This window comes from Lacerta agilis, chromosome 15 (genome assembly GCF_009819535.1).
Source record: "Lacerta agilis isolate rLacAgi1 chromosome 15, rLacAgi1.pri, whole genome shotgun sequence".
Lineage (NCBI taxonomy): Eukaryota > Metazoa > Chordata > Lepidosauria > Squamata > Lacertidae > Lacerta > Lacerta agilis.
In genome coordinates, this window is record NC_046326.1 from 35,146,032 (window position 1) to 35,172,573 (window position 26,542).

Below are 26,542 nucleotides of genomic sequence, written 5' to 3' on the forward strand. Positions count from 1 at the left end.
TTCTGTATTTGCCATGTGCGGTGCTGTTTCTGTTCCCCTGCAGATCACCTTCTGCTGAAAACCACGTTTCTCGTCCTTCTGTCTGCTGCGGCGGGGTTACGTAACTTAATGTAATTAACGAGGAAGATTGCATCATTCCACCCCATTGATTTTGGTTCAAAGGCTGCACAATTCAAAGGGGAGTGTGTGTGTGTGTGTGTGTGTGTGTGTGTGATCGATCGCGTACCATTTGCTGACTGAACACAACAGCGGCAACATGGACTCCCAGCTGCATTTGCTGGGTTGTTTTCTGTTCTGGACAAATAAGTATTGGCCATTTCGGCTCCCTTTTCCGTCAGCGTTCTCCGACGTCTAATGGTCGCTGGCAGGGGTGCCAACATGGACCTTTCTTCCCTGCCGAGGCCCAGAAAATGCCTGTAAAGAAACCTTTCCTAGGAAGACTGCAAAGCCGCCATTGTTCCACGGAGCATGAGAACCAAACTTCTTGCCAAGAAATGCCAGCGTGGATGAGCCGAAGGCTTGTCAAACTAAACCGATTCCCAGTTAACTCTTTTTTTTCTCACTCTTTCTCTGTACTCCCCCCTTTTAAAGTAGTAGTAAAGTATTCCCTGCTCAACTCTCCCAACTTTTTAAGAGTTTCTGGCTACTGCTAATCTTGTCAGTCCTGGGAATGTAGGGTTGCCTCCAATGTTGATCGGTGACAGGGTATATCTATTAAAGCTAATGAACATGGCAGATCCGGGCTGCCTATATGTTACCAGGCCAGGTTCAGTGTCCTTGTCTTAATTTAGAAGGCCGTCAGCAAGACGGCAACCTAGGTCCCGTGTATCTTAAGGATCTCCTGATCGCTTTTGGGGAGTGTATGGTGGTTCCCCCACAGCTCTGATGCAAGGCTTATAATGCCTAGGAGCCATGCGTGCATTCAGTGTTGTGGGCCTAGACCTGTGGAACTCTCCGCTACTAGATTGTATTAGAAGATGGGCACCCTCCCTGCTGAACTTCAGACGCACAACAAATGCTCATATTTCCACAGGCGTTTTAGGGTAGCGTCCGGGTTTAAGTTCAGTTTTATGATGAATGTTTGTTTTGCCCTCTGCACAGTGCATAGAAATGCTCGTGATTAAGCAGTAATTAAGTACCTTAAAACAAAATTTAAAACTAATACTTTTAGCTCCCATTTCAGTTGGGGGGATGATTGTACTTGGTCATTTTCATATTTGCAATTGCTAATGCCAACTAGAAACACGAGAAGCTGAACTATAACAAGTCAGTGTTTATGTATGTTTTATATGTACTGAGTCACACCATTGCTCCATCTACATCAGTGTGCCGTTATGAATAGAGTGCTAGACTAGGACCTGGGAGACCAGGGTTCGAATCCCCACTCTGCCATGAAGTTCACTGGGTGACCTAGGGCCAGTCACTTTCTCTAAGCCTAGCCTACCTCACAGGGTTGTTGTGAGGATGGGGGCGGGGAGAACCACATACACCACCTTGTGCTCCCTGGAAGATAAAGTTGGTATATAAATGTAATAAATAAATTCTAGCTTAGTTCCCAGCCCTCCCTGCAGATTTTTACTCACTGAGCTATAGTTCCTCCCCTCTTGGGTGGACTCTTGGGTCTTGATCCAGCAACGCTTTTGCATTTTTGCTATTTCCAGGAAAGGCTTCGGGTTACTTTTCCCTGTGCAGAGAATTATTACTACTTGGAATATTTCTTGAAGAGAGCATTCCGTCACATGAATTATAGAATCACAGAATTGTTGAGTTGGAAGGGAGCCCCAGAGTCATCTAGCCCAACCCCCCCCCCCCCGCAGTGTGATTCCTTAATGTGCTGCCTGAAGCATTGAGGATTCCAGACTAGGGATGTTGGAGAATGCCAACAAAAACAGAAACTGGTCTAGAAACTGCTGGTGCTTGCTTCTTCCTCCTGTGTTCAGAAGAGAAATGAGGAGAGTGTGGGATATGTAATGTAGTGGCAACAGAACTTGCATATTTTCACCCCCTCGGACAGCAAGATGAACAATATCTGTTTGGGCGGAGGACGATACGCAGCAAAACGGAAACAGCACTGCATGTGATGGATTCAGGGTGGCCTGGAAAGTGCTGCCTTCTTATTTCTCCTGTCCAGACCCAGATATATATACTTTGCTACCTCAATGAGAACTGGGCCCCAGACCTACTTTCTGCCCCATAATTGTTCTTCTGTTGGTCTCTATTTAGTATGGATATCTGTGTGGAAGTCTCAGCGTGCTATAGTAACCGGCCTTGGCTCTGCCATTCAGCCCCCGCCCCATTTGTTTGTATGTTTGACAAGGGCAAAACCCTTTAGCTGCAGTCCCAGGTTGCGTTGGTACGGAGCCCGGGCTCTGGGCTCTATTTATAACTTGGCTTCGGAGCCAACGCTGTCCTCCTGCTTTCAGTCTTCTTGCAGAGTTGAGGGTGGAAAAGAAGCACTCTCTGCTAGAACTTTGTTCTCCAGGGAAACACGGAAGAAAACCCATCGCGCCTTGATCGCAGTCTTCCCTGGCAACACACGGTTGGCGTCTGGTTTTGCAGAAAATGAAGGTCACTGGCAGGAACTCCAGGAGAATTTTGACCGCGGAAATGCAGCCTGCCAGATGTTGGTGACATTGTATTTTTCCCCCCCAAAGAGAAACCACCCATGACAAACTCGGCGTCGCTGCGATTCACCAAGGTGTTCTCCCCGATTAAAAACCACCTTGGTCCACCTTCTGGGAAAAGAGGATGTGCCTCTTTGGAAAAACATCCAGACCGTGAATTTCCGGAGAGCGTTGCTCTGCCCGTAGATTGAGCCGTTTCCTTTGGATGTGCCGGAAGTCTCGTGCTGGTTTTTAACACATACCTCCTGGCAGGGGACCATGGGGAACGGCCTCTTTGCCAACTGCTGCCGCTGCATCGCCAATCTCATCTTCCAGGTCCGTGTGGAGGGCTCATCGGACGAGAGATCCCCCCTCTTACCTGTGCCGGCAGCCGTGGCTCTAGAGGGTGCCCGGGAAATCCAAGCCATGCTGGTCTCCTCCAGAGCTTCCGAGGGCTCTGCGCCATACCCGGATATTGTCATTAGCAGCGTGTCGCACGAATACCTGCAGAGTGGGGCAGAACCGGCCAGCGGCTTAATCGAGGGGAAGAGGGTGGAAGAGCCCACCAAGGCTTGCGTCAGGTGCCTGACACTCGTGGCTCCCGTCTTGCTGCAGCATGCACCGAGATCTTGTCTGGCGCACGCCCTCCCTGCCGACCTTGAGCGAGAATCATCACGGCCTCCAAACTATTCTTGGCCGCTTGGTCGGGCTTCCAAGGCCCACGAGGTTCTTGGAGGTGTAAGCTTTCAATCAAACCAGCTGGAAGGCAGTCCGGGCAGTGGAGGAAATGCCAGGCACGGGACACCAGCTCCTGGGCTGCACCGGTGCCAAGGAACCGTGGCGGCGAGCCAGAACCTGGCTCTGGGGCCCACGCCAGCTGATACCGTCTTGGAAGCTTGCAGTCGCCAAGTCTCTTCTGCTTTCGATTCTGGTGGTCCCTCGAGGGGCAGCGCAATGTCAGAGAAGCCTGCGCTTTGTCCATCGGGAGAGAAGATCTCGGTTGTCCTCCAGGCTTCTTCGTATGAGCCACAGGAAGTGAAAAGCGTGGAAGGAGTTGTGGATGCTAAAAGGGATGCAGGTAGAGAGTTGGGCCTTGCACCTGAAGGGGAAGCTGGTCCACCATACAACAAGAGGAGGAGTAAAAGGGCATTTGTCTTGGGGTGATTTCCAATACTTGCCTTGGGGTATATATCCGGTTTGCCCTGACTGGGGCCTAGTCTGTATGTAGCACATAGCTGTAAACCCTCCCATAAGGGAATTTCCAGCAAAAAAAAGGGAAAGGTTGACAGCTATGATGTAGCATCAAGTGAGACTAGGGCTGGGCGATAATTGGGTTTTCTACTTTGTGGCCTTTCGCCAGCTAAACATTGCAATAGAGTGGAACCTCTGTTCTCGGACTTGATCCAAGGCGTGGCTTCCGATTGGCTGCAGGAGCTTCCTGCACTCATGCAGAAGCCGCATCATATGTTTGGCTTCAGAAAAACGCTCGAAAATCGTAGCACTTCCGGGTTTTCGGTGTTCGGGAGCCAAAACGTACGAGTACCACGCTGTTCGAGAACCAAGGTACAGCTGTATAGTGATACGTTACAATGTGTGAAATAAGAATGGAGCCATGTTAGAGGCATTGGCTGGCTTCACGGTTTCCCCGACATTGTGATTTTTGCAAAGCGTGCGCGCGCGTGCGCGCGCACACACACACATCGTAAGTCGCAATATATTGCCAGGTCAGAAATCATGAAACCCATAATGGCGCTCTGGACTTGGAAACCGGTTTTGGACACAAGGCTCTGCTTGTGATTTTAAAGCAGATACGGGTGAAGGAAGAGGAAGTTGACATGGAAGGCCAGGGAGAAATGAGGGAATGATTTCTGATAGAACTCAAAGGCTGCTCGTGACCACATTATTCCCCTCTGGACTCGGAGTGGAGTTGCTGTTGTGAAACCCAGGTAGTTTTGCAATAACGTCCACCCCACTGCAAAGAAAAAAAGGAGGGGAGCCATCCTGTCCAGTTTTATGGTTGAAGTGCCAGAAACAGCACACGGCAGTCTTTATTTTTTTTAGTTACAGGTGGGTAGCCGTGTTGGTCTGCCATAGTCGAAACAAAATAGAAAATTCTTTCCAGTAGCACCTTAGTTGGTCTCTAAGGTGCTACTGGAAAGAATTTTCTATTTTATTTTTTTAATTCCTCTCTCCCCTACCCCCCAGTCCCTTTGTGAGTAGAGAACATGGAGAGGTTGAGTTTGATCCCTGGCACCATCTGTTAAAAGGACCACAGGTAACTCAGCTGGGGAGAGGCATTGGGCAGCTTCTGCCAGTCAGGCCCCAAAGGCCCAGTGGTCTTGTTCCATGCATCAGGGCAGGACCCCACCTTCGTTGACTCTTTCTGCAACCCTTTCCATTGAAGCCTGGAGCATGTTGTGTTTGGGTGCTGCAGCGATTACATGCTGCACTGGTTAGTTTTGGACTAGGACTTGGGGGGGACCGGGGTCTGACTGCTCGCTGGGGGACCTTGGACCAGCCATGCACACGTCAACTTAACCCTACCTCGCAGGGTTGTTGTGAGGAGCAAGCGGAGAGGGCGAGAAGCTCTCTTTGGAGGAGAGCTGAGGTATAAGCGTAGTAATGGCAGCTATAGAGGAACCGTCAGATTTCAAATTCAACTATGGTGAAGCTAGGGTGTGGTTCGGCTGGACTGTGGCTGCTCTTCACCAGCCCTGGTGGCTTCTAGATGGTTTGGACCGCAACTCCCACCAGGCTGTGCTGGCTGGGCCTGCTGGGAAGTGTAGTCCGGAGCATTTGGAGGGTGCCAGATTGGGCAAAGACTGGCTTAGGCTCTCTCCGTTTGCATGTGCTTCTAAAACTTGTCAGTGGAGGAGCATGGTCCGCATATATATTGTAAACCTGGAATTTCCGGTAGAGAGACACACACGCACCATGCATGTTGATTTCCTGCGCATGCTTTCAGGGAAACGGGTTAATGTTTAATGTAGAAAGGCCAGCCGCAAGCCTTGCTGTGCGGAGTGCCATTCAAATGCCTTTTTGACGGTTGCGACGGAGAAGAACGGCTTCCGTAGAAAAGCAGGCCGTGCCTGGAGATCAAACATCGAGCCAGAAAGAGGACTTGGAACCTTGACCTTGTGTTGGTGTGGTAGTTTTAACATTTTCCTCCTTACAGGAGGGGGGAAAGTCACTTAAAAACAACAACAACAACAACATTGTGGAAGTGCAGGAGCAGTCTGTTGTGTCTGTCTTTGGTTCAGCCTTTTCACCCAGCATGTCATAGAATTGTATACAGTGGTACCTCTGGTTACAAACGGGATCTGTTCCGGAGCCCTGTTCGCAACATGAAAAGGCCACATCCTGAAGTGCCGAATCTGTGCATACTCACTGCGTGATTCGGCACTTCTGCGCATGCGCGTGGCGTCATTTTGCACGTCTGCGCATGCGTGAAACGCCGAACCCGGAAGTAACCCGTTCCGGAACTTCCGGGTTCGGCGCATTTGTAACCCACTTCGAACGCAACCCACAGCGTTTGCAACATGAAGTACGACTGTAGTTGGAAAAGGACCCTGAGAATCATCTAGTCCAACCCCCTTGCAATGCAGGAATATGCAGCTGTCCCATACAGGGATTGAACCTGCAACCTTGGTGTTATCAGCACCACACTCTAACCCAGTGTTTTTCAACCTTTTTTGGGCAAAGGCACACTTCTTTCATGAAAAAAATCACAAGGCACACCACCATTAGAAAATGTTAAAAAATTTAACTCTGTGCCTATATTGACTATATATAAAGTAATTTTTTAATTTTTCCCACGGCACACCAGGCAACATCTCGTGGCACACTAGTGTGCCGCGGAACAGTGGTTGAAAAACACTGCTCTAACCAACTGAGAAGAGGGTTCCACCTTGACAGCCCTGAGCTAAAGCCTGGATCATTTGGGTTCTGTAATCTGCCTCTTCTTCTCACCTACCATTGGAGTTGTTGTTGTTCCACCCATCTGACTGGGTTGCCCCAGCCACTCTGGGCAGCTCCCAACAGAATATTAAAAACACAATAAAACATCAAACGTTTAAAAGCTTTCCTATACTGTACAGGGCTGTCTTCAGATGTCTTCTAGAAGTCAAATAATTGTTTATTACCTTGACATCTGATGAGATGCCCTCTGCCTGGTTCGCTGTAACCTCACTTCTCACAGGGAGGGAACTACCAGAAGGCCCTCGGCCCTGGACCTCAGTGTCCAGGCTGAATGATGGGGGTGGAGACGCTCCTTCGGGTATACCGTTTAGGGCTTTAAAGGTCGGCACCAACACTTTGAATTGTCCTTGGAAATGTATCAGGAGTCAAAGTAGATCCTTTAGGACCAGTGTTATATCATAGAAGCATAGAGTTGCAATGCAGGAATCTCCCCCCCCCCCCCAGTGTAGGGCTTGAACCCATGACCCTGAGATTAAGAGTCTCATTCTCTACCGACTGAGCTATTCCAGCTAATGGAGGAGTCAATTGAGGAATTTTGAATGAGCTTCCATCCGAGACGCAGAAACATTTTTGCCGAAATTCTTGGGAGTTGCGTTAGCAGGTGATGTAGAGCAGGCACATCCAACAGGTAGATTGTGATCTACCGGTAGATTGTGATCTACCAGTAGATCACTGGACGTCTGTGGTAGATCACTGCCCCCCCCAAAGAAGCTCAACAACTTTGGCTCCCCTAAAAAAAAAGCTCATTTTTTTGCCCTGCAACCCCCCAAAATAGGGTTTTCCTTCTCCCTAAAAAAAAGCTCAACAACTTTGACCTGAACCCCCCAAAAGGGGGTAGATCACTGCCAGTTTTTAATTCTGTAAGTAGATCACAGTGTCTTGGGAGTTGGCCACCCCTGATGTAGCGAATCGGCGATCCAGAAAACCTGTGTCCCTCCAGGTGTTGCCAACTCCCACAAGCCCCCAACTCTTCTCTGGGGCGAAAAGAAGTCCCCACAGTCCAGCAACGTTCAGAGGGCCACATGGGGGGGGGAGTTTCCGAGAGGGCCGCATTTGAAAATAGGTCACGGCTGGCAAGCACACTTGCTGCTGCTTCCTGCTGAACTTAAGCAGAGCCAGCCCTCGCACCAGTGTAGCATCTTCTTGATCTTCAAGGCTGAAAAGACCTGCGTGTCTCTTTAAAACAAAACCGAAAAGAAACTTAACACCTGCGTGGCTGGAACACAGACGGGTTAATCTCTTAAACACGGATAATCCAATTGGGGATATTTCTGTTTAAACGCAAGTTCTTAGAGAGACTGCTGCATCTGACAAGAAGAAGTAGATGTCTTGATGGGTGGGTTTTGCACCGAGCCAGGACTGTGGAAACTTGTGCACAAAGCCTGCTCTGGGAGCATTGCATGCAATCGGGCTATCAAGTGATGCCTACCGTTTTTGCATATCGTTCCAGAACTATAGCTGTGTTCTTCCTCTTCCTGCCCCATGTGGAACCGCTGGGAAGGGTGCCAACGCTGTGGCTGCGTCATGAGTGCTGTGGGAAACCCCTTGGTCTTCCAGATGTTGCTGAACTACAAGTCCCACTAGCCCCGGCAAGCGAGCCAGTGGCCAGGGATGATGGGAGGTGTAGTTCCTCAACACCAATTTCATGATTCTATGGCATTGTCAAAGATGGAGGGCACAAGGAGAAGGGGACGACAGAGGATGAGATGGTTGGACAGTGTTCTCGAAGCGACTAACATGAGTTTGGCTAAATTGCGGGAGGCAGTGGAAGACGGGAGTGCCTGGCATGCTCTGGTCCATGGGGTCACGAAGAGTCGGACACGACTGAACAAGATCAACATGGCATTGTCTGCATGCCACCCATAGATCTGCACGTCTTCACCCCCTTGTGAGGCTTGGCATTCAGCCGCTGAAATGTTTTTGCAGAGAGAAAAAATTGAGAACCACTGGCTTGGTGAGAGAGCAGATACTTTTCTGCATGCATTAGTACCCTGGTTCCATCCATGGGGCTTTCAGCTGAAAAAAAGCTCTGAGGACGAGGAGAGGAAGGGAGAAAGACCAAAATGGACAAAGTCCAAGCTTTGAGCAAGGCAGTTTCATGTGCTTATGCTCACTTGAGCTCACATTTCTCTCTGTGTGACTGCTATTCCCCACCACCCCACCATCCACCACCCTTTAGCTCTTACTAAGGATGGAGAAGAAATCGGTTCAGTTCACAATGAAAGGTGAGCCTACCTAACTCATGCTGGCTGAAACAATTTGTGAAACCAAAGTCGCCCTTAGAGATTCGTGCTCCTATGAATTTTGCAAACGCTGTTCTCCTGCCAGTGTGTACAAAAATGCATCTGTTGTGGTACAATGCATGTGGAAATGCATGTATTGCTGAAATCAACACACCCAGCTATTAGTTGTACCTTGGATCCCAAACACCTTGGTACTCAGATGTTTTGGCTCCCGAACGCTGCAAACCCGGAAGTGAGTGTTCCAGTTTGCAAACATTCTTCGGAATCTGAATGTCTTTGGTTTCTGAACATTTTGGAAGTTGAGCGGACTTCCGGAATGGATTCTGTTACACTTCCAAGGTACGACTGTACTGAATCAACACAAATGTGATAGGATAGCTGTGGAAATGGGTTGTGCAATGGACTTTTAAGTATTCCAACCCCTGTGCAGGAATGCTGTTATGCAAAAGTTCGCGGTGTTTCCACATCGTCTGAAACTTCTCTCTGTAGGAAACTGTCCTGGAATGAAGGAACATTATTCAGGGTCTCGGGTTTGTTCATTTTAAATGGCTGAGAGAGATCTCTGGGAAGGATTTTGCCTTGCAAGCCGTTCTTCTGTCTCTCCTGCTCTTCCCCCTGCCTTCCCAAACTTATAGGACAAAGGTTCCCCCCTCCTTCATATGATTGCCCTTTGATCTTGCTGTGTTGCAATTTCTGGCTTGACAGTGTTTGTCCTTTTTGGCAAGGAGACGGCTGCTGGTCTGCTGCACCACCCTAGATTAAGAGCACCGGTGGTTTTTGACGCCAGGAGTGCCGCATGCCTTTTCACCCACATAAAATCCCCCTTCCTTTGTTATCTTTTCTTATTGAAGACCTCTGCCTACCCTCTTTCATCCTATTTAGGAATCCAGAGCAGCAAACGACCCATTGTGTTGAAGTCCAAATACAAATACAGTTGCACCTTGGTTTTTGATCAGCCTACTTTTCAAACGTTTTGGCTCCCGAACGATCGAAACCCAGAAGGGAGTGTTCTGGTTTTCGAATGTCCTTTTGGAAGTCGAACGTCCAGCGGCGCTTCTGCAGTTTCAGATTGGCTGCAGGAGCTTCTTCCTGATGTTTACTCAGAATCTCCCTTCTTGTAACTAAAACAGGATTTGACTGGCATCTTTTGCAGACCTGCTAGGGGGTTGAATCTGGAACCTTCAGCGTCCAAATCATGTGTGCTGCCATCAACCCTTTCCCAAATGATTATCTGAGACCCTGCTGTGGGTGCTATTCAAAAGTTGAGTCGGCATTTGCTGAAGGCAGGGACTTATCGGTGGTAGCCCCAAGTTGCTGTAGAATGTAAGAGGGCAGAATTGTATTGCAACATGAGTATAGCCTTTATGGATCAGACTTACAGGCCCATCTGGTCCAGCATCCTGATCTCAATCCAACCAGTTGCCCTAGTGAGAAGCCTGAAGGTTTTGATGTTGTGTATTGGCCAGTCACTTGCCCTTGGGTATGTGTTTTTTTGTAAGCTGCGTTGGATAGCATTGATGATACTCACATTCGCCACAAATTTGCAAGCTCCCAGTCTTGTTTGCCAGGGAGGATACGATTTGAAAAGAATAATAGTTGGGCCATTGATTGGCAGCGCTGTGTGTTTCCCGCGAGCGTCACAGAAATGCAGAATTGGCAGCACAAAAGAAGCATCCTGAGAACTTCACAATATGCAGCAAGTTTCCAGTCCTCAGTGTGCAAATTCGAACCTCTAGTGGTTGTGGGGTTGCGTAGTACACTTTTTTTTGCCTTACTTGCTTGAATTTTGCAAAGTTGTGCAAAGTTTATTTAAGTTGCATGACTTGGGAATTGAACTCTGCTCCCATGGCTCCCGTGGCACTAAAAGGGACACCGCTTCTCAAAAGGCATGCCTGCTTCCTTAGTCGCATAGCCTCTGTTTCTCTCCGCCTCCCTTCCTCACGCTCTGCCTTCCGACTTTAAACTTCTCAGAGTCACCAGAGCCCCCTAAGCCTCTGTCTTTGCAAACTAAGGAACCATATGTGTGGTGTTCAGGAGGCAGGAAGGGAGAGAACTGCAGCAGCACAAGACTCTATGCTCTTGCTCCCTTCCTGCATTCGCGGGAGGGAGGAAGATTATCAAGGTAACAATCACTTTCCGTGCAATTGGCAAATCCTCTGCAGGAGTTTAGAGATGCCTCTGGGCTCTGCAGCTCTGCCCACGCCCCAGCGCCTGGTGATTTTAGTTAAATAAGTCTCTTCAAACTTGAACTGTGAATGATGCTTACTCTTAAAAAAAAGTGGGGGTTTGCAATCCACTCCCTCCCTGCATTTTTGCCTCTTTTTCTCTTTTAACCATTCAGTTAAAGCACTCCCCACCCCACTCCTACCCCCCAAAAAATAGAATCCTGGAAACCGTACTGTTAAGGATGCCGGGAGTTGTAGCTCTGTGAGGGGTAAACTACACTTCACAGGGTTGTTTTGGGTGCTTTAAATGTGACTTTACTGTGTGGTGTACACCATGGGTAGGCAAACTAAGGCCCGGGGGCCGGATCCAGCCCAATTGCCTTCTAAATCTGGTCCGGGAATCAGTGTGTTTTTACTTGAGTAGAATGTGTGCTTTTATTTAAAATACATCTCTGGGTTATTTGTGGGGCATAGGAATTCTTTCATTTTTTCCCCAAAATATAGTCCGGCCCCCCACAAAGTCTGAGGGACAGTGGACTGGCCCCCTGCTAAAAAACGTTTGCTGACCCCTGGTGTACACAGTCTTACTCTGTTGGTTGCCTCTCTGTTTTTCCCCTCTTGAGGCATAATCCCCTGCCTAAAGCAGAGAAAAGGGCGTTGCTCATTTGGGCAAGGGAAAAAGAGAGATAAGGCCAAACGTGCCTTTCTCGTAAGCGCCAGCTTGGAAAGGGGACGGGGAGAGAGAACCAGAGTGGAATTTGCAACCAGGCTCCTGGCCTAGTGCAGCCCAGGAGCTCCTTTTCGGCTTGTGACCCACCAAGGCATCTGCCGTCACAATCGAGCCTCACAGGGCTGGTTCCCTGCGGCGAGTTGGGATCTCCTGCCGGTGACCCACACCTGGGTGAGCTTTTGTGAAATGTGGGAAGGCAAGGGACTTGGTTTGAGCTTCTCCCTCCATCTCCTTGCTGTGCCAGGATTAGTGCTGTTTTATAGGCAGTGTGGTTTAGTGGGCAGTGTATGTCTGGTACCCATTGGAGGGAAGGGAGGGAGGCCAACAGTAGGTGGCGCCAGAGCCCAACGGCAAGCAGATTCAACTAATTCCTGTTTTGTCCCCATCATCCCTGCTGATTTCTGCAAGGGCAACACTGAGACTAAGGGCGAGGAGGAGGTTGGCTGTGGGCAGGCAGAGATTGAATTGTTGTTTGAATGGTCCTGCCTTGGACATTTTCAGAACTGGAAAATACAGCATTTAAATTCACGCCGATGACGCTTTTATCTGGTGTTTTCATAATCAGGTGTTTCTGTTCCAATATTTCTGACTGTTGGGAGAGAATCAACTTGAGGCTCCCGATCCCATGTGGTTTAGGGCAGCAGAAGCTACAGTCGTACCTTGGAGGTCGAACGGAATCCGTTCCTGAAGTCCGTTCGACTTCCAAAATGTTTGTAAACCAAAGCACGGCTTCTGATTGGCTGCAGGAAGTTGCTGCAGCCAATCAGAAGCCCGTTGGACATTCGGGTTCCAAAGAACAGTTGCAAACTAGAACATTCATTCGGGAGCCAAAACGTCCAAGTACCAAGGCGTTCAGGATCCAAGGTACAATGGTATTACTTATCCAGAAAACCAAGTCTGCTGTCTGTATCAATGTCCTTTAAGGTCTCCAGCTGTGAAAAACCTAAATTGTCTCCCTTTCTTTTCGGCTAGAGCAACCCCCGCCCAGCATAACCCTGATGAATGGTGATGGCTTGCACGAGAACCACAACGAGGAGACCAGGCAGAACGGCCACGAGGAAACAGACCACGCAGACGATGGGAACGACCAAGAGGTTATCGTCATCCAGGACACCGGTTTTACGGTCAAAGTCCATGCGCCGGCAGTCGAACCTTTCCCCCTGCAAGTGAGTGTCTCTGGAAGTGCTTCTGGTCTAAATCTCCTTGGCTGGCCCCCTTCCTCTCCGGATGTGCAAATTGGGACTGCTGTGTTTCATTGCTATTGCTGTTACTGCCTCAAATCTGCCTTCCCCGATATGGTACCCTTTAAATTATGCTGGGCTACAGTTCCCATCATCCCTGACAATCGTCCATGCAGGTCGGAGCTGATGGAAGCAGAAGTCCAACTACATCTAAGTCAGTGTTTCCCCCAAACGCGGGCCTCCAGCTGTTTCTTTGTACTACAGTTCCCACCATCCCTGACCACTGGTCCTGCTAGCTAAGGATGATGGGAGCTGTTGTCCAAAAACAGCTGGAGATCCAGGATTGGGAAACCCTAATCTAGAGGGCATTGCATTGGGGAAGGCTGCCTTGCATCCCGATTGCTTAAGCCCAGAGCGGCTAGCCAGGTTTGCTCCCGTTTCGGCGTTTGCGCTGCATGCCTGTTGGGTGCCTCCAGGTGTCCTCATCTTGGTCAAGAGCTCAGGTGAGTGAAAGAGCAAGCAGATCTGAGAGGAGCCCATCTTCCGGAGCCAGGGGGTGGCTATCCTGCAGGTAGATCTGGCCCGCCAGCCCTTAGCGGTGGCTTAGAAGAGACTTGGGCTTTGAGCATGGAAAGAGTAAATATGCAGGTTTGGTCTTCGTATGGGACAACTGCATATCCCTGCATTGCAGAGGGTTGTAACTAGATGATCCTCAGGGTCCCTTCCAACTCTGCAATTCCAGATTCTATGAAACTAAGCTTAAAGCATCTCAAGTTTGGCTGCATCCATCTATTATGCAGTAGACTGAGGAACGTACTGCCCTGGCTGCATTTGAACATATTTCATATTCAGAATGAAGAATGGGTATTAAATTGTAGTAGCGGTTGTGATGATGATTAACAATAATAATAATATATGCATTGATTTTGTGTGGGTACCTATTTGGACATCTGGAAGGGTCATGTGAACTTACAGGTCTAAGATCCATGCATTGCTGATAGTAACTGTTTAAACACACATAATAATAATAATAATAATAATAATAATAATAATAATAATAATAAAAAATAGTTGTTGTTTTATTTATACCCTGCCCATCTGGCTGGGTTGCCCTGGCTACTCTGGGCAGCTTCCAACACATATAAAACATTTAAAAAAACTTCAAACGTTAATATTGACAATCTGATCTAATACAAAAAGTCACAATAACTTTAAAATAAGAACAACTTACATCAAATAAAGCAATATTCCATAATCCATTGGAATATAATAGTAAACAGTAAAATGAAATAGCAGCAAAAAAATAGTTGAACAGTTTACACTTACGAGTTACGATAAAGAATTGCTAAACTATAAATTGAGAGAATTAACGGCAAGTCACAATGCATAAAATACCGCAAAACGTACAAAACCACGTGAAAGGATCAAATTGAGAAACAAGGACACACAACTTACAAAATTATTTTAAAAACAAAAATAAAAATTGTCACCGAGCTCCTTTTCTCTCTTCCCAGGCTGCCAGGGTGGGCGGGGAGGAGAATGTCAGTGAAGCAGCCTTTGCAAGGGAAACTGAGGCACACATGGGGCAGAGGGAGGAATTGCTTTTCTCTTCAAAATGCTGCTTCAAATTCAAATTCAAATTTATTGCTGCTATAAGCCCATAAAAACATAAAATATGGAATATATGACATAAAATACAGCAAACCATAGACCCTGGAGTCATAGGGAAACAAACCACAGCACAAATACAAGTTTTAAAATTGCAACCAGGGAGCAGAAAACAAAAGTATTAGTGGTCGTGTAGTATTAGTGGTCGTGTAGTTCAAAATGCTGCTTCTGCTGGTTCCAAAATAATCTTAGATTAGCAAGTGTCCTGCTTCTGCAGCAGCAGCAGCAGCTTACTATAAACCACCTCCGATCTAGGAGCTTAACCTGATCAGTCTGGGTGGCCTTTGTCTGGCGATAGCATTTGTCGGGCAGTTCCTAGCAGGGTTCTATTTTTATTTGTATTTTTTGGTGGTGGTAGTGAGAGGAAGAGTCCGTTTCAGCATCCCTGGGGAACGTGCGGGGGGCTTGATACACAGCCTCGTGGCGCACGCAGCCAAAACATGCAAAAAGCAGGCTGGGGGGCAGGCAAACTGTTTTGTTGTCCATTCTTTTTGTTGTTGTTGTTGTTCCCAGTAGTGATGGGCCCTGGAACCCAGAAAAATGGAGCCAAACTGTGCATTCAGGAGCATAAAGTAGGAAGGCAGGATAAGGACCCCCTGCCATTTGGGGGGGGGCGCAACTGTGGGGTTGCTATGGAGTGATGCAGGGGTCAGCAAACTTTTTCAGCAGGGGGGTGCCGGACTATATTTTTTTTGGGGGGGGGGGAATGAACGAATTCCTGTGCCCCACAAATAACCCAGAGATGCATTTTAAACAAAAGCACACATTCTACTCATATAAAAACACCAGGCAGGCCCCACAAATAACCCAGAGATGCATTTTAAATAAAAGGGCACATTCTACTCATGTAAAAACACGCTGATTCCCGGACCTTCTGCGGGCTGGATTTAGAAGGTGATTGGGCTGGATCCGGCCCCCAGGCCTTAGTTTGCCTACCCATGGACTGGTGGGTGGTTTTTTGTGTGGGTGTATTTTGCAACATGCCATTGACGCAACAGTAAGCAAGAATTGGTAGTGGGTTTATACTGGGCCATCCACATACCATTCTAGTTTGTTAGTGGTTCTGCAGTGCTTTCCCAGTTTTACAGAGGGGCACTTGGGTGCTGTGGTGCAAGAAAAGTGGGAACCAGAAAACAAAAAGCTCTGGGGCATGTACCAAATGGAAACGAAGCAGTGTGCCTGCACCAAAACATTTGCAGGTACAGAGTGGTATGGGTAGCAGATCCATGCATAACTGCCTGGATGTGACCATAAACAAAAACCACCCAGAATGCACTGTAAAGGGATGTCTGGAGCAAACGCCTGTCTCTGTGGTTAGAGCCCCTGCTTTGCATGCAGAAGATCCCTGGTTCAGTCTCTGACACCTCCAGGACCCCTCACCCCCAAAAAAGGTTCAGGGAGCAGGTGATGGGAGCAGATCTCTACCTGAAAGCCCCTTGGCAGTGAGATCAAGCAATTCTGGGCAAGAGGGAAAAATGAGACTTCTCGTTGCTAGTTCAAAAGCTGTGGAGTTCTCTCTTTAAGGAAGGAGAAGAGAACAAAACTCTTCTTCCCTATTAACTTTTAAAATATTTTATTAATGACCTTCCCCTCCAGGGAAAACCTTCTTAAGCAAAAAATGTCTTCAGTAGATGCCTAAACACCCTGACACTCAACGCCTACCTAATTTCAAATAGGAGCTGATTCCAGAGGGCTGGAACTGCAACACTAAAAGCCCGTTTTTGTTTTGTACAAACTAAGTGCGCCTTAATAAATTTGTTGTTTTTGTTTCATGTGCGATGAACCTTTTTTGTAAGCTGGTTTGAGTTGATACCGTTCTTCCCTTTATAAAAAAATAAGTATATGTAACCTCTGTGTTCTGGCTTTTCTTTCAAGGTATCTCCCCAAGAGATGGTCCAGGAAATCCACCAGGTGCTGATGGACCGCGAGGACACCTGTCACCGAACGTGCTTCTCCCTGCAGCTGGACGGCAACGTCCTGGACAACTTTGCCGAGCTGAAAACCATTGAAGGGTTGCAAGAAGGCTCCGTGTTAAAAGTAGTTGAAGGTAAAACTTGGGAGAACGTTTGCAGCCTTGTATGTGTGGCAGGAAAGTTCTTAAACCTATAAATTGCAGGTAGGGAGACTGTGGCACCCCAGATGCTGTTGGAATAAACTCACAGCAACTGATGGCGGCTAAGATTGAGGTGAGCTGTTCCTCCTTTGGCAACCTGCTTGGCTACTATGCTGGGCAGGGAGAAATGTGGAAATGCAGCAGAGACAGCCACGGACTGAATACACTACGAGCCAGATTTGGCCCAGGGTCTCATAGTTGCCCACCCCTGATAAAAAGACGGTTCCTTCAAGCGCTGCCTTGTACCTCCCTTGGCCCATCTGTGGAGTACTCATTCATGGAAAAGGAGCCAGGATTAGCAGTGAAGTCGTTGCCCACAGAGGAGAAATCCTAAAAAGGAAGCCTACTTAAAAGCCTCTTTTCACATAATATTTCCCCCCTCAGTGCATACCTAGGACAGAGTGGTTCATAGCTGTCAACTTTTCCCTTTTCTTGCGAGGAATCCTATTTGCAATAAGGGAATTTCCCTTTTTTTAAAAAAGGGAAAAGTTGACAGCTATGGAATGGTTAGAGACAGTCATGGGCCCCCAAGGTCACCCAGGTTAGCTTGAAGACCGGGGGAGGTCTTGAACCCAGGTCCTACCCAACACTGTTCAACCAGCAAAAGTTCCATCCATAAGTAAGAAACCCATGGCCATTGGTTCTTCCGGCTGGGGCTGGAACGGAACAGCAATAGGGGGTCACAGAGGTTGTGGGGAGGCTTGAGTTTAACATTGCTGGACTAGGGCTGTAGAAGCCTGCCTTCACGCCCCCCAGGCTGCCATCAAACTCACTGGGGCAGCCAAGCATCCCTCGGATTCTTCAGAAAGTGCAGCCCCCAGAACTGGACACGGGACTCCGTATGAAACCCAGCATGCTCCTCAATCCTTGTTTTTTTTTCCTTTCCCCTGCCCCTTCTCTTTCTCTCCTTGCAACCCCCAAACCTTCCCAGAACCCTATACAGTCCGAGAAGCTAGAATACACGTCCGCCACATCCGAGACCTCCTGAAGAGCCTCGACCCCTCGGACGCTTTCAATGGCGTCGACTGCAACTCCCTGTCGTTCCTCACCATCTTCACAGAAGGGGACCTTGGAGGTACACGAGAGAGAGAGAGAGGCGTCGCGGTTGCCTTGTTGCTTCTGTTTCGGGAGGCAGTGCTTTGCTTTGTGCTCCCACGGCCTGTTAAGCGAGGTCGGGGTCTCCAGCTGTTTTTGGACTACAAGTCCCATCATCCCTGACCTCTGGTCCTGCTAGCTAGGGATGATGGGATTTGTAGTCCAAAAAAAAAACAGCTGGAGACTCACGATTGAGAAACTTAGACCAAGGGGGGAATGTGTTGGGATTTGATTAGATGCTAGGAGAATATGCATTTATTAGATATTATGCTTCCTTCCTCACTTTAGTGAGTTCAGCAGAGTTCCATCCCCTTGCAGCTTAAAGGCAAGTTTAGATAGGCTAGTTTTAGCTTTTAAGGATATTGGTAATCCTGGATGTTTTAAGGCAGACTGGATTTTCCTGGCATTAACCCCCCCCCCCACCTTTCGCCCCTTAAAATACAACATTTACTCAGTATAGGTCTTGAAGAATATCAAGATACAGCAGCTTGGTGCAGGCAGGCTTAAAATGTGTAATGGATTTACTAAGACATACAGAAGTCTAGCTTAAAAATGGAGTCTGAGCTGGAGCTCAGAGTTACAGGTGTTCTCATGTTGCAGACATAATTGGAAAGAGTTCGCGTCCAGACAGGGAGGAGCATCTATAGTCAACACGCTCTTCCTGTCAAGACGCAAAGGGGAAGTGACCTCATAGAGTTCCCTCTAGCAGGTTTACAGGAAGTCTCTGTGAGCCACAGCCCCTTCCCCTTCACATGCCTATCTGGCAAAGCATGAATTGTTGGTTTGACTGCAACAAATATGCAGTGGTACCTCGGGTTAAGAACTTAATTTGTTCCGGAGGTCCGTTCTTAACCTGAAACTGTTCTTAACCTGAGGTACCACTTTAGCTAATGGGGCCTCCCGCTGCCGCCGCACAATTTCTGTTCTCATCCTGAAGCAAAGTTCTTAACCCGAGGTACTATATCTGGGTTAGCGGAGTCTGTAACCTGAAGCACCACTGTAGAAGGAAAGTGTTTGTTTCTTAAGCGCATTCTGGCGTGTGAGCTCTTGCCTGTCGTCTGAAGGGGCATAACTCATGTTCCGGAAGAAGGACTGAGAACTGGTAACCCTAGGGTGCTGCTAGACTCCCAGCATGCATCAACCCAGACAGCACTGGATGATGGGAGTTGTAGTCCAATATCTTCTGGAGAACTGCAGGTTTCCCACCTCTCGGAACTAATGCAGGTGGCAGGGAACCTTTGGCCCTCTGGATCCTGCCGAACTACAAATCCCAGCAGCCATAGCAGGCATGGCCAAAGGCAAGGGGTAATTTCCTACCTCTTTGGAGTAAGCAGTGTTTTAACTCCGGGTCCCCGAGAATGAGCTTGTGTCATGAAGCAAGTCTCTAGAGCTTATGGTCCTTTCTCCCCACACCCAGCCCCAGCGCAAAAATGGAGAAGGTGACGGTTTTGCTTCTCCCCTGCAAGGCTGCCTCTCGATAGTGCTGACTGCTCTTCTGTTCCCCTGTGCTTCGTTCCAGACAGCGGCAAGAGGAAGAAGAAGGGCGCAGAATTGGAGCAGATTGACTGTACCCCTCCTGAACATATCCTGCCGGGGAGTAAAGAGCGGCCCCTCTGCCCCCTTCAGCCTCAGAACAGAGACTGGAAGGTAGAGTCCTAAGAACTGAGCCAGGGGGAAACACCAGGCTTGCCCCACCTGGGCCAGCTCCTTCCCAAAGGCAGGACATCCACCTGCCTGCCCCCTCATGCCGCCCCCAGGTGATCGTAGCTCGGTGGCAGAGCATCTGCTTGGTCCCAGGTTCTGTCCCCGGCTAGAAGGACTCCCTGGCTGAAACCCTGGGGAGTTGTGGCCCGTTTCAGGAAGGGAACCCTGAGTCATCTAGTCCAACCCCCTGATTGAATCATTGCCAATGGCACCTGATTGGCTCTCTAAACACTCGTGCCCATTAGCTATATTCAAACGAAGGAAAGCTGATGCATATCGACCTGAGCAATTGTGCCTTCCTTTTTCTGGTTATTTGGCCATAACATTTGATAGAATACAGATAATTGAACAAACTCTGTTGCATTACATTCTTCATTGAATTACCTTTCCATTGATGCATAATTTTGTGGTATTACTCCGAAAAGAAGTGGTGTTATGAGCCGTCGAACCTCAGAAATAACACTTCCCCCCCAAAAGTTTTCCACAATTTTGGCCACTAGTGTATATAACAGTAATTCAAAACTAGTGTGCTGGGAGACAGAGATGTTCTAGGGTCACCTGCTCCCTGAGAAGCTAGCTTTCCACATGCACACACCTCTTTCTTTTCCCACTCCATCCCCCACAAAGCCTCTACAGTGCCTAAAAGTATTGACCATGAGTGGCTGGAATCCTCCTCCCGGAAACCGCAAGATGCACGGAGACCTCATGTACCTGTATGTCATCACGATGGAAGATCGCCATGTGAGCATCACGGCCTCCACACGTGGCTTTTACCTCAATCAGTAAGTGGCTAGATGGGCTTGATTTAAAAACAAAACAAAACACCATTTATCTGTTTGTAAAACATATAAGGTACATATAAAATCAGGAGTTAGTTATGCCACGACTGCAGCCAGGATTATTTATGCTCGGAAACGGAAAGAAGATTTTTCAGTACCAACCAAGGAGGAGTGGCAGACTAAACTAATGGATGATGCCAAAATGGCAAAACATACAGGAGCAATAAAGGAACCAAGAGGAAAGGAAACTTTTATCAAAGACTTGGGAGAAAATTGTGGGTTATTTGCAATGTTACTGTACACTCAAAAGTTCATTACAAGAAGAAGAGTTTGGATTTGATATCCCGCTTTTCACTACCCGAAGGAGTCTCAAAGCGGCTAACATTCTCCTTTCCCTTCCTCCCCCACAACAAACACTCTGTGAGGTGAGTGGGGCTGAGAGACTTCAGAGAGAAGTGTGACTAGCCCAAGGTCACCCAGCAGCTGCATGTGGAGGAGCGGAGACGTGAACTCGGTTCACCAGATTACGAGTCTACCGCTCTTAACCACTACACCACACTGGCTCATTAGCAGGTTTAACTTAAACCAAACAGTTAAAATCAATGCTAAAGGAAAACTAGGGAGTAAATAATAATTGGAGTAATGAAGGGAATGCAGTATTACAAATTGAAAAATACAAGAAACCGCAAAAAGGAGTGGGGGGGGGAGTCAGAATGTACATATTTGCTGGAAAACATTGGATTGGAGTTTTGTCAAAATATTTTTGAAAAATTATATAAATGAAATAAAGAGGGTCAGGACCCAGAGATGGGTGGGTGGGAACCATACAAAACCACAGAACACAGAATCGTCAGTATGTAAAATTTCACTTAAGGGGACAACAACCAATAAAGGCAGCAGGCAAAGGCAGCAATTCAGTAAATAGAGTCTAGCATCCTGTTCTCACAGTGGCCAACCAGATGCCCCAAGAGGGAAACCTGCAGGCAGGATTCGATCGCAAGAGCCTTCTTTCCTCTTGCGGTTTCCGGCAACTGGCATTCAGAAGCACTGCTCCCTCCCACTGTGGAGGCTGAGCATAGCCATCATGGCTGGTAGATCCCTCCGTGAATCTGTCTCCTGCTCTTCCAAAGGTACCCGAGTTGGCGGCCATCACTGCCTCTTGTGGCAGTGAGTTCCGTAGTTTAACTCTGTGCTGCATCAAGGAGGACTTCCTTTCATCGACTTCATTGGGTGCCCATGAGTTCTGGTGCCGTGACAGAGGGAAGAGTTAACTGCAGTCAAAACATCGCAAGCATAAATGTATCGCATCCAGGATCTGCAACCTCCTGAGTCGCCAGCCGACAATTAATAATAATAATAATTTCGTTAATTATACCTCACCCATCTGATTGGGTTGCCCCAGCCACTCTGGGCAGCTTCCAACATACAGGTGAAACTCGAAAAATTAGAATATCATGGAAAAGTCCATTTATGTAAGCAATTGTTTTCATTAGCTACTGGAGTTTAATATATGAGATAGACTCTTGGCATGCAAAGCGAGATATGTCAAGGCTTTGTTTGTTATAATTGTGATGATTATGGCATACAGCTGATGAAAACCCCAAAGTTGAAATTGTTAATTTGGGGTTTTCATCAGCTGTACGCCATAATCATCACAATTATAACAAACAAAGCCTTGACATATCTCGCTTTGCATGTCATGAGTCTATCTCATATATTAGTTTCACCTTTTAAGTTGAATTACTGAAAGAAATGAACCTTTCCACGATATTCTAATTTTTCGAGTTTCACCTGTATATAAACACATAACAAAACCTTAAACCTTAAAGAAGAAGAAGAGGAAGAGTTTGGATTTGATATCCCGCTTTTCACTACCCGAAGGAGTCTCAAAGCGGCTCACATTCTCCTTTCCCTTCCTCCCCCACAACAAACACTATGTGTGGTGAGTGGGGCTGAGAGACTTCAGAGAAGTATGACTAGCCCAAGGTCACTCAGCAGCTGCATGTGGAGGAGCGGGGATGCGAACCCGGTTCACCAGATTACGAGTCCACCGCTCTTAACCACTACACCACACTGGCTCTCCTTATACAGGGCTGCCTTCAGATATCTTCTAAAGCTCATATAGTTACTCATCTCCTTGGTATACAATGGAATTGCTTTCCGCAGGGTGGGTGCCGCTACCGAGAAGGCCCAGTTCTGTTTCCTGCTGACCCCTCCTCCTTCCCTGAGGTGGGGAACGGGGCAGGCTGTTCCTTGCCATGTTCTTTGACCGAAATATGCTTCCGGCGGCTTCTCTTTGCAGGTCCACGGCCTACAACTTCAGCCCTAAGCCTGCCAACCCCAGTTTCCTCAGCCATTCCCTGGTCGAGCTTCTGAACCAGATCAGCCCAGCCTTCAAAAGAAACTTCGCTTCTCTGCAGAAGAAACGGTAACCTTCCTCTCCCCCCCCCCACTCCACCCCAAGCTCTTGTCCAGAACAAACTTTATCCCAAACTTGGGTCTCTCTAGCTGTTTTAGTTTTAGTTGTGGACTACAATTCCCATCATCCCTAGCTAGCAGGATCAGTGGTCGGGGATGATGGGAATTGTAGTCACCCCCCCCCCCCCAAAAAAAAACCATGGAGACCCAAGCTTGGGAAACCCTAGTCTAGACGATGACATTTTATTGTTTTGTTTTGTTAATGTTCTTATTATGTACTTTGTGGTTTTTTTCTGTGAACCTCCCTGAGATCTTCAGATGAAGGGCGATATACAAATTTAATAAATGGAATTAAATCAATCTTAAATCAATACAAACCTCAAATTTCTAGCCTTTTAAGGTGGTTGGAAAGATGAGCTTGAAAATGTGGAGGGCGCCAAGGTCCATCTAGCGCAGTCATAGGATTGTAGAGTTGGAAGAGACCCCGGGGGGTCATCTAATCCAACTCCCTCCCATAGCTCAGTGGGTAGAGCATCTCCTTTGCAAGGGAGTGGACCCAGGTTCATTCCCCAGCATCTGCAGGTAGGACTTGGGACGGTCTTGTTGTCTGGCACCCCGAAGAGCCACTGCACGCCAGTGTAGACAGCCTTGAGCTAGGTGGACCCAGCGGCCTAACTCGGCTTAAAGCACCTGCCTACATTTAATTTCAGTCCTTGATCTGGAATCATGAGGACTAGAAACCTACCTTACTTTTGGGTGAAGGACGCTGGCTCAGCAGTAAGGCAATCCTGCCTTGCACGCAGAAGGACCCGGCTTCAAACCCCCCCCCCCCCCGCATTTCCAGGTCCTCCGAACGGGACCTTGAAGAACCATTGTCCATCAATGTAGGCAAAACTGAGCTAGACAAAATAATGGGGGGTCTGACTCTGCATGCAGGACCCTCCTTCATTCCTCTTGTCCACATGGATGGGAGTTTTCAGATGGATTTGTTTCCCCCCCAGCCCTGCGTTGAGGTGCTGAAATTCGAACCTGAAGCCTTCTGTGTCGGAATGCCCGTGCTCTTCCCTAAATTGGGGGGGGGGGGGGAGCACAGGTCCTGCTTTGGCTTCCGCATTTATGGTTTCCTTAAACAGAAAAGATCCCCTGTGTTGCAAACAGAACAATCTGACAATCCGAAAGCAACACTGTAAGCTAATAATATACTTACAATACTTTTATATCACTATGTAAATATGTCTCAATTTGCAATCAGATAATGTACTATACACACACACACACACACACACAAACACACACCCCTTGCCTTCCAAGGTAAGTGTCTTAAGCAGTGTTTTGCAGGGAGTGGGCTGAAGGATGATGGTGCTGTTGCCTCAGGTTTGAGTGATTCTTTGCGATGTTATACTAGCCTAAAAATCTCTCACTTTGGGACATTTCCTTAACTCTTATTAGTTGGTGTCACCATATAATTTATGGTTTCCTTGGCAAACGGGCAGATAATGTGTAGCAACAGTACAGCGAGGGTTTCTGGTTTTCTACCCCATCGCATCGAACGACGAGAGATGCGTTAAAGGCAGTTAAAGCCAGGCAACGTACGAAGAGCAGGGACTTAAAACAGCAAGCAGGAGAGGGAACGGTTTAGATTAAGAGGCTTGACTGGAAGGCGGAGAGGATGGCCTTTGCTCCGGAGCTTGGCCCCTGAGACTCTTCATTTGAATTTGATCGGTCTCGTGGTCTTCAGTAGGGGGGGGGAAGATGGGGGTGGCGCTTTGCAGGAGAATGGAGCGCAACAACCTCTGCGCATTGTTTGACTCCAACCCCCAGGGTCCAGAGACACCCGCTGGAGAGGATATCCACCCCTTTCCAAGTCTACAGCTGGACAGCCCCTCTGGCTGAGCACGCCATGGACTGTGTAAGGGCGGAAGATGCTTACACCTCAAGGTTGGGCTACGAAGAGCACATCCCGGGACAGGTAGAGATGGCTTGGCTTGGGGGCGGGGGGCTACTCTTCACCTTGGCTCTCCGCTGAAACTTGCCCTTGGGGTCTCTCTGCAGTCTATGCATTCCTCAAGGACCACCTCTCTCCGTGTGAAACGACCCAGACCCTGAGATCATCATCTGAGGCCCTTCTTTGTGTGCCTCCTGCTTGAAAGGCCCAGAGGGCGGCAACACGAGAACGGGGCCTTCTCTGCAGTGGCTCCCTGTCTGTGGAATGCTCTCCCCAGGGAGGTTCGCTTGGTGCCTTCATTATATATTTTTAGGTGCCAAGCAGAAACGTTCCTCTTCAACCAGGCCTTTAGCTGATTCATACCCTACAGCCTTTTAAATGCTTCTGTGAGAAGGGGGCGTTCTTGTTTTGGTTTAATTATTTACCTGTGTTTTATTTTGTATTCTGTCAACTGCACTGAGATCTTTTGATGAAGGGCGGTATATAAATTTAATGAATAATAATAATAATAATAATAATAATAATAATAATAATAATTTGACACGTTAACCATTGCACCACCCTTGGCTGTCTTACTTTAAAAAAAAAAATAGACCTTGAAAGAACAAAGAACAGCATACAGAAATATACATGAAATATCAAGCTTTTTTTTTATTCAACATAACGATTAGAGAAGAAAAAAGAAAAGGAGAAAAACTTCAGATTTTCACTTTTTGATATCTAGCACACACTTGCCATGCCTGGGGGCGGTGGGGGGGGGGCGAATGTTTCCATTCAACATCCGTTTCTAGTCCTCTTAAAGGCAAAGGAAACGTATAGTTAAGATAATTAAATCTGAACTGGTCCTGTGTGCATTTATTATTATTATTATTATTATTATTATTATTATTATTATTATTATTATTATTACTTCCTCCGCTGGAAGAGGAGGTGCTGCTGGTCAGGTGGGGCCGGGGCTCTCTGTAGCATCCCAAGAGCCCTTCCACCACCCTGTGCTGAGCCGGAGACAGTTCCCTGACACAGTGCATAATAAGATAAAATTCAAAAGATTACCGAATTAATAAACTAAAAGCAATACAGCAGTTTCTGCAACCTTGCAGTTAATACTCCATTAAGTGCCCGGGTCACATTTCAGGAAAAGCCTTCTTAAACAAAAATTTGTTGAGTAGCCACCTAAATAGCAAGTTTTTAAATAGCAAGACCACCAGGCCCATGCCTAACTTGAGCTGGTAACTGTTTCCAGGGGTCTGAAGCTGCAACACTAAAAGCCCAAATTCTAGTACATACTAAGCGCCTCTTGGGGGCATGTGGTGGTACTTGGCAGCAGTGCAGTTGCTGGGCAAAGATATACGGGGCCTCTTAGTCCCCTTTTCATCTGATCTAGAGAGGGCAACATCCTTGCAGGTTTTGCACCTCTCTCTCTTTACCAGGCTAAACTTGTGATACCTATTATCTCTTCTTCCCCAACTTTCCTTTCAGACCAGAGATTGGAATGAAGAGTTGCAAACAACCAGGGAACTGCCACGCAAAAATCTTCCAGAAAGGCTGCTGAGGGAACGCGCAATCTTTAAGGTAACCTCGAGCCCTGCAGAGAGGTGGCCCAGAGAGGACTAGCAAGATTCTAGTCCTCATTATGCAGCCAAGCATGAGCACAGCTTCAGTTTTCAGTTTGCTGCTCAGTAATTGGAGAAGGGAGGTTGGAAGAGGGTGCCCTGTGGTGTGTGAATGAAGGAGGGGTGGGTAACAAATTAAACTGATAAGGATTTGTTCAGAGTTGCCCAGGAGGTGTGTTGGGGAAGACACACAGCACAGCTGCAAACCTCCTCAAAACATAATTTCATTCATTGATTCTGCTTCTGTGCCACTTTCTACTCGCACAAACCACAAAGCGGCTTACATGCAACAAATGACAATAGCGTA

General features: G+C 47.7%; 1 protein-coding gene across 1 annotated transcript in view; it reads left to right on the top strand.

The window, feature by feature from the left end:
* The window catches only part of CLUH (clustered mitochondria homolog), a 73,136-nt gene that overhangs the window by 22,073 nt on the left and 24,521 nt on the right, over window positions 1-26,542 (top strand). The window contains exons 2-9 of the mRNA XM_033172656.1: window positions 12,692-12,885; window positions 16,444-16,615; window positions 17,613-17,756; window positions 19,296-19,423; window positions 20,108-20,262; window positions 22,562-22,687; window positions 24,499-24,646; window positions 26,102-26,194. Coding sequence (XP_033028547.1) covers window positions 12,692-12,885; window positions 16,444-16,615; window positions 17,613-17,756; window positions 19,296-19,423; window positions 20,108-20,262; window positions 22,562-22,687; window positions 24,499-24,646; window positions 26,102-26,194 — 1,160 coding nt within the window. The remainder of the gene's footprint in view (window positions 1-12,691; window positions 12,886-16,443; window positions 16,616-17,612; window positions 17,757-19,295; window positions 19,424-20,107; window positions 20,263-22,561; window positions 22,688-24,498; window positions 24,647-26,101; window positions 26,195-26,542) is intronic.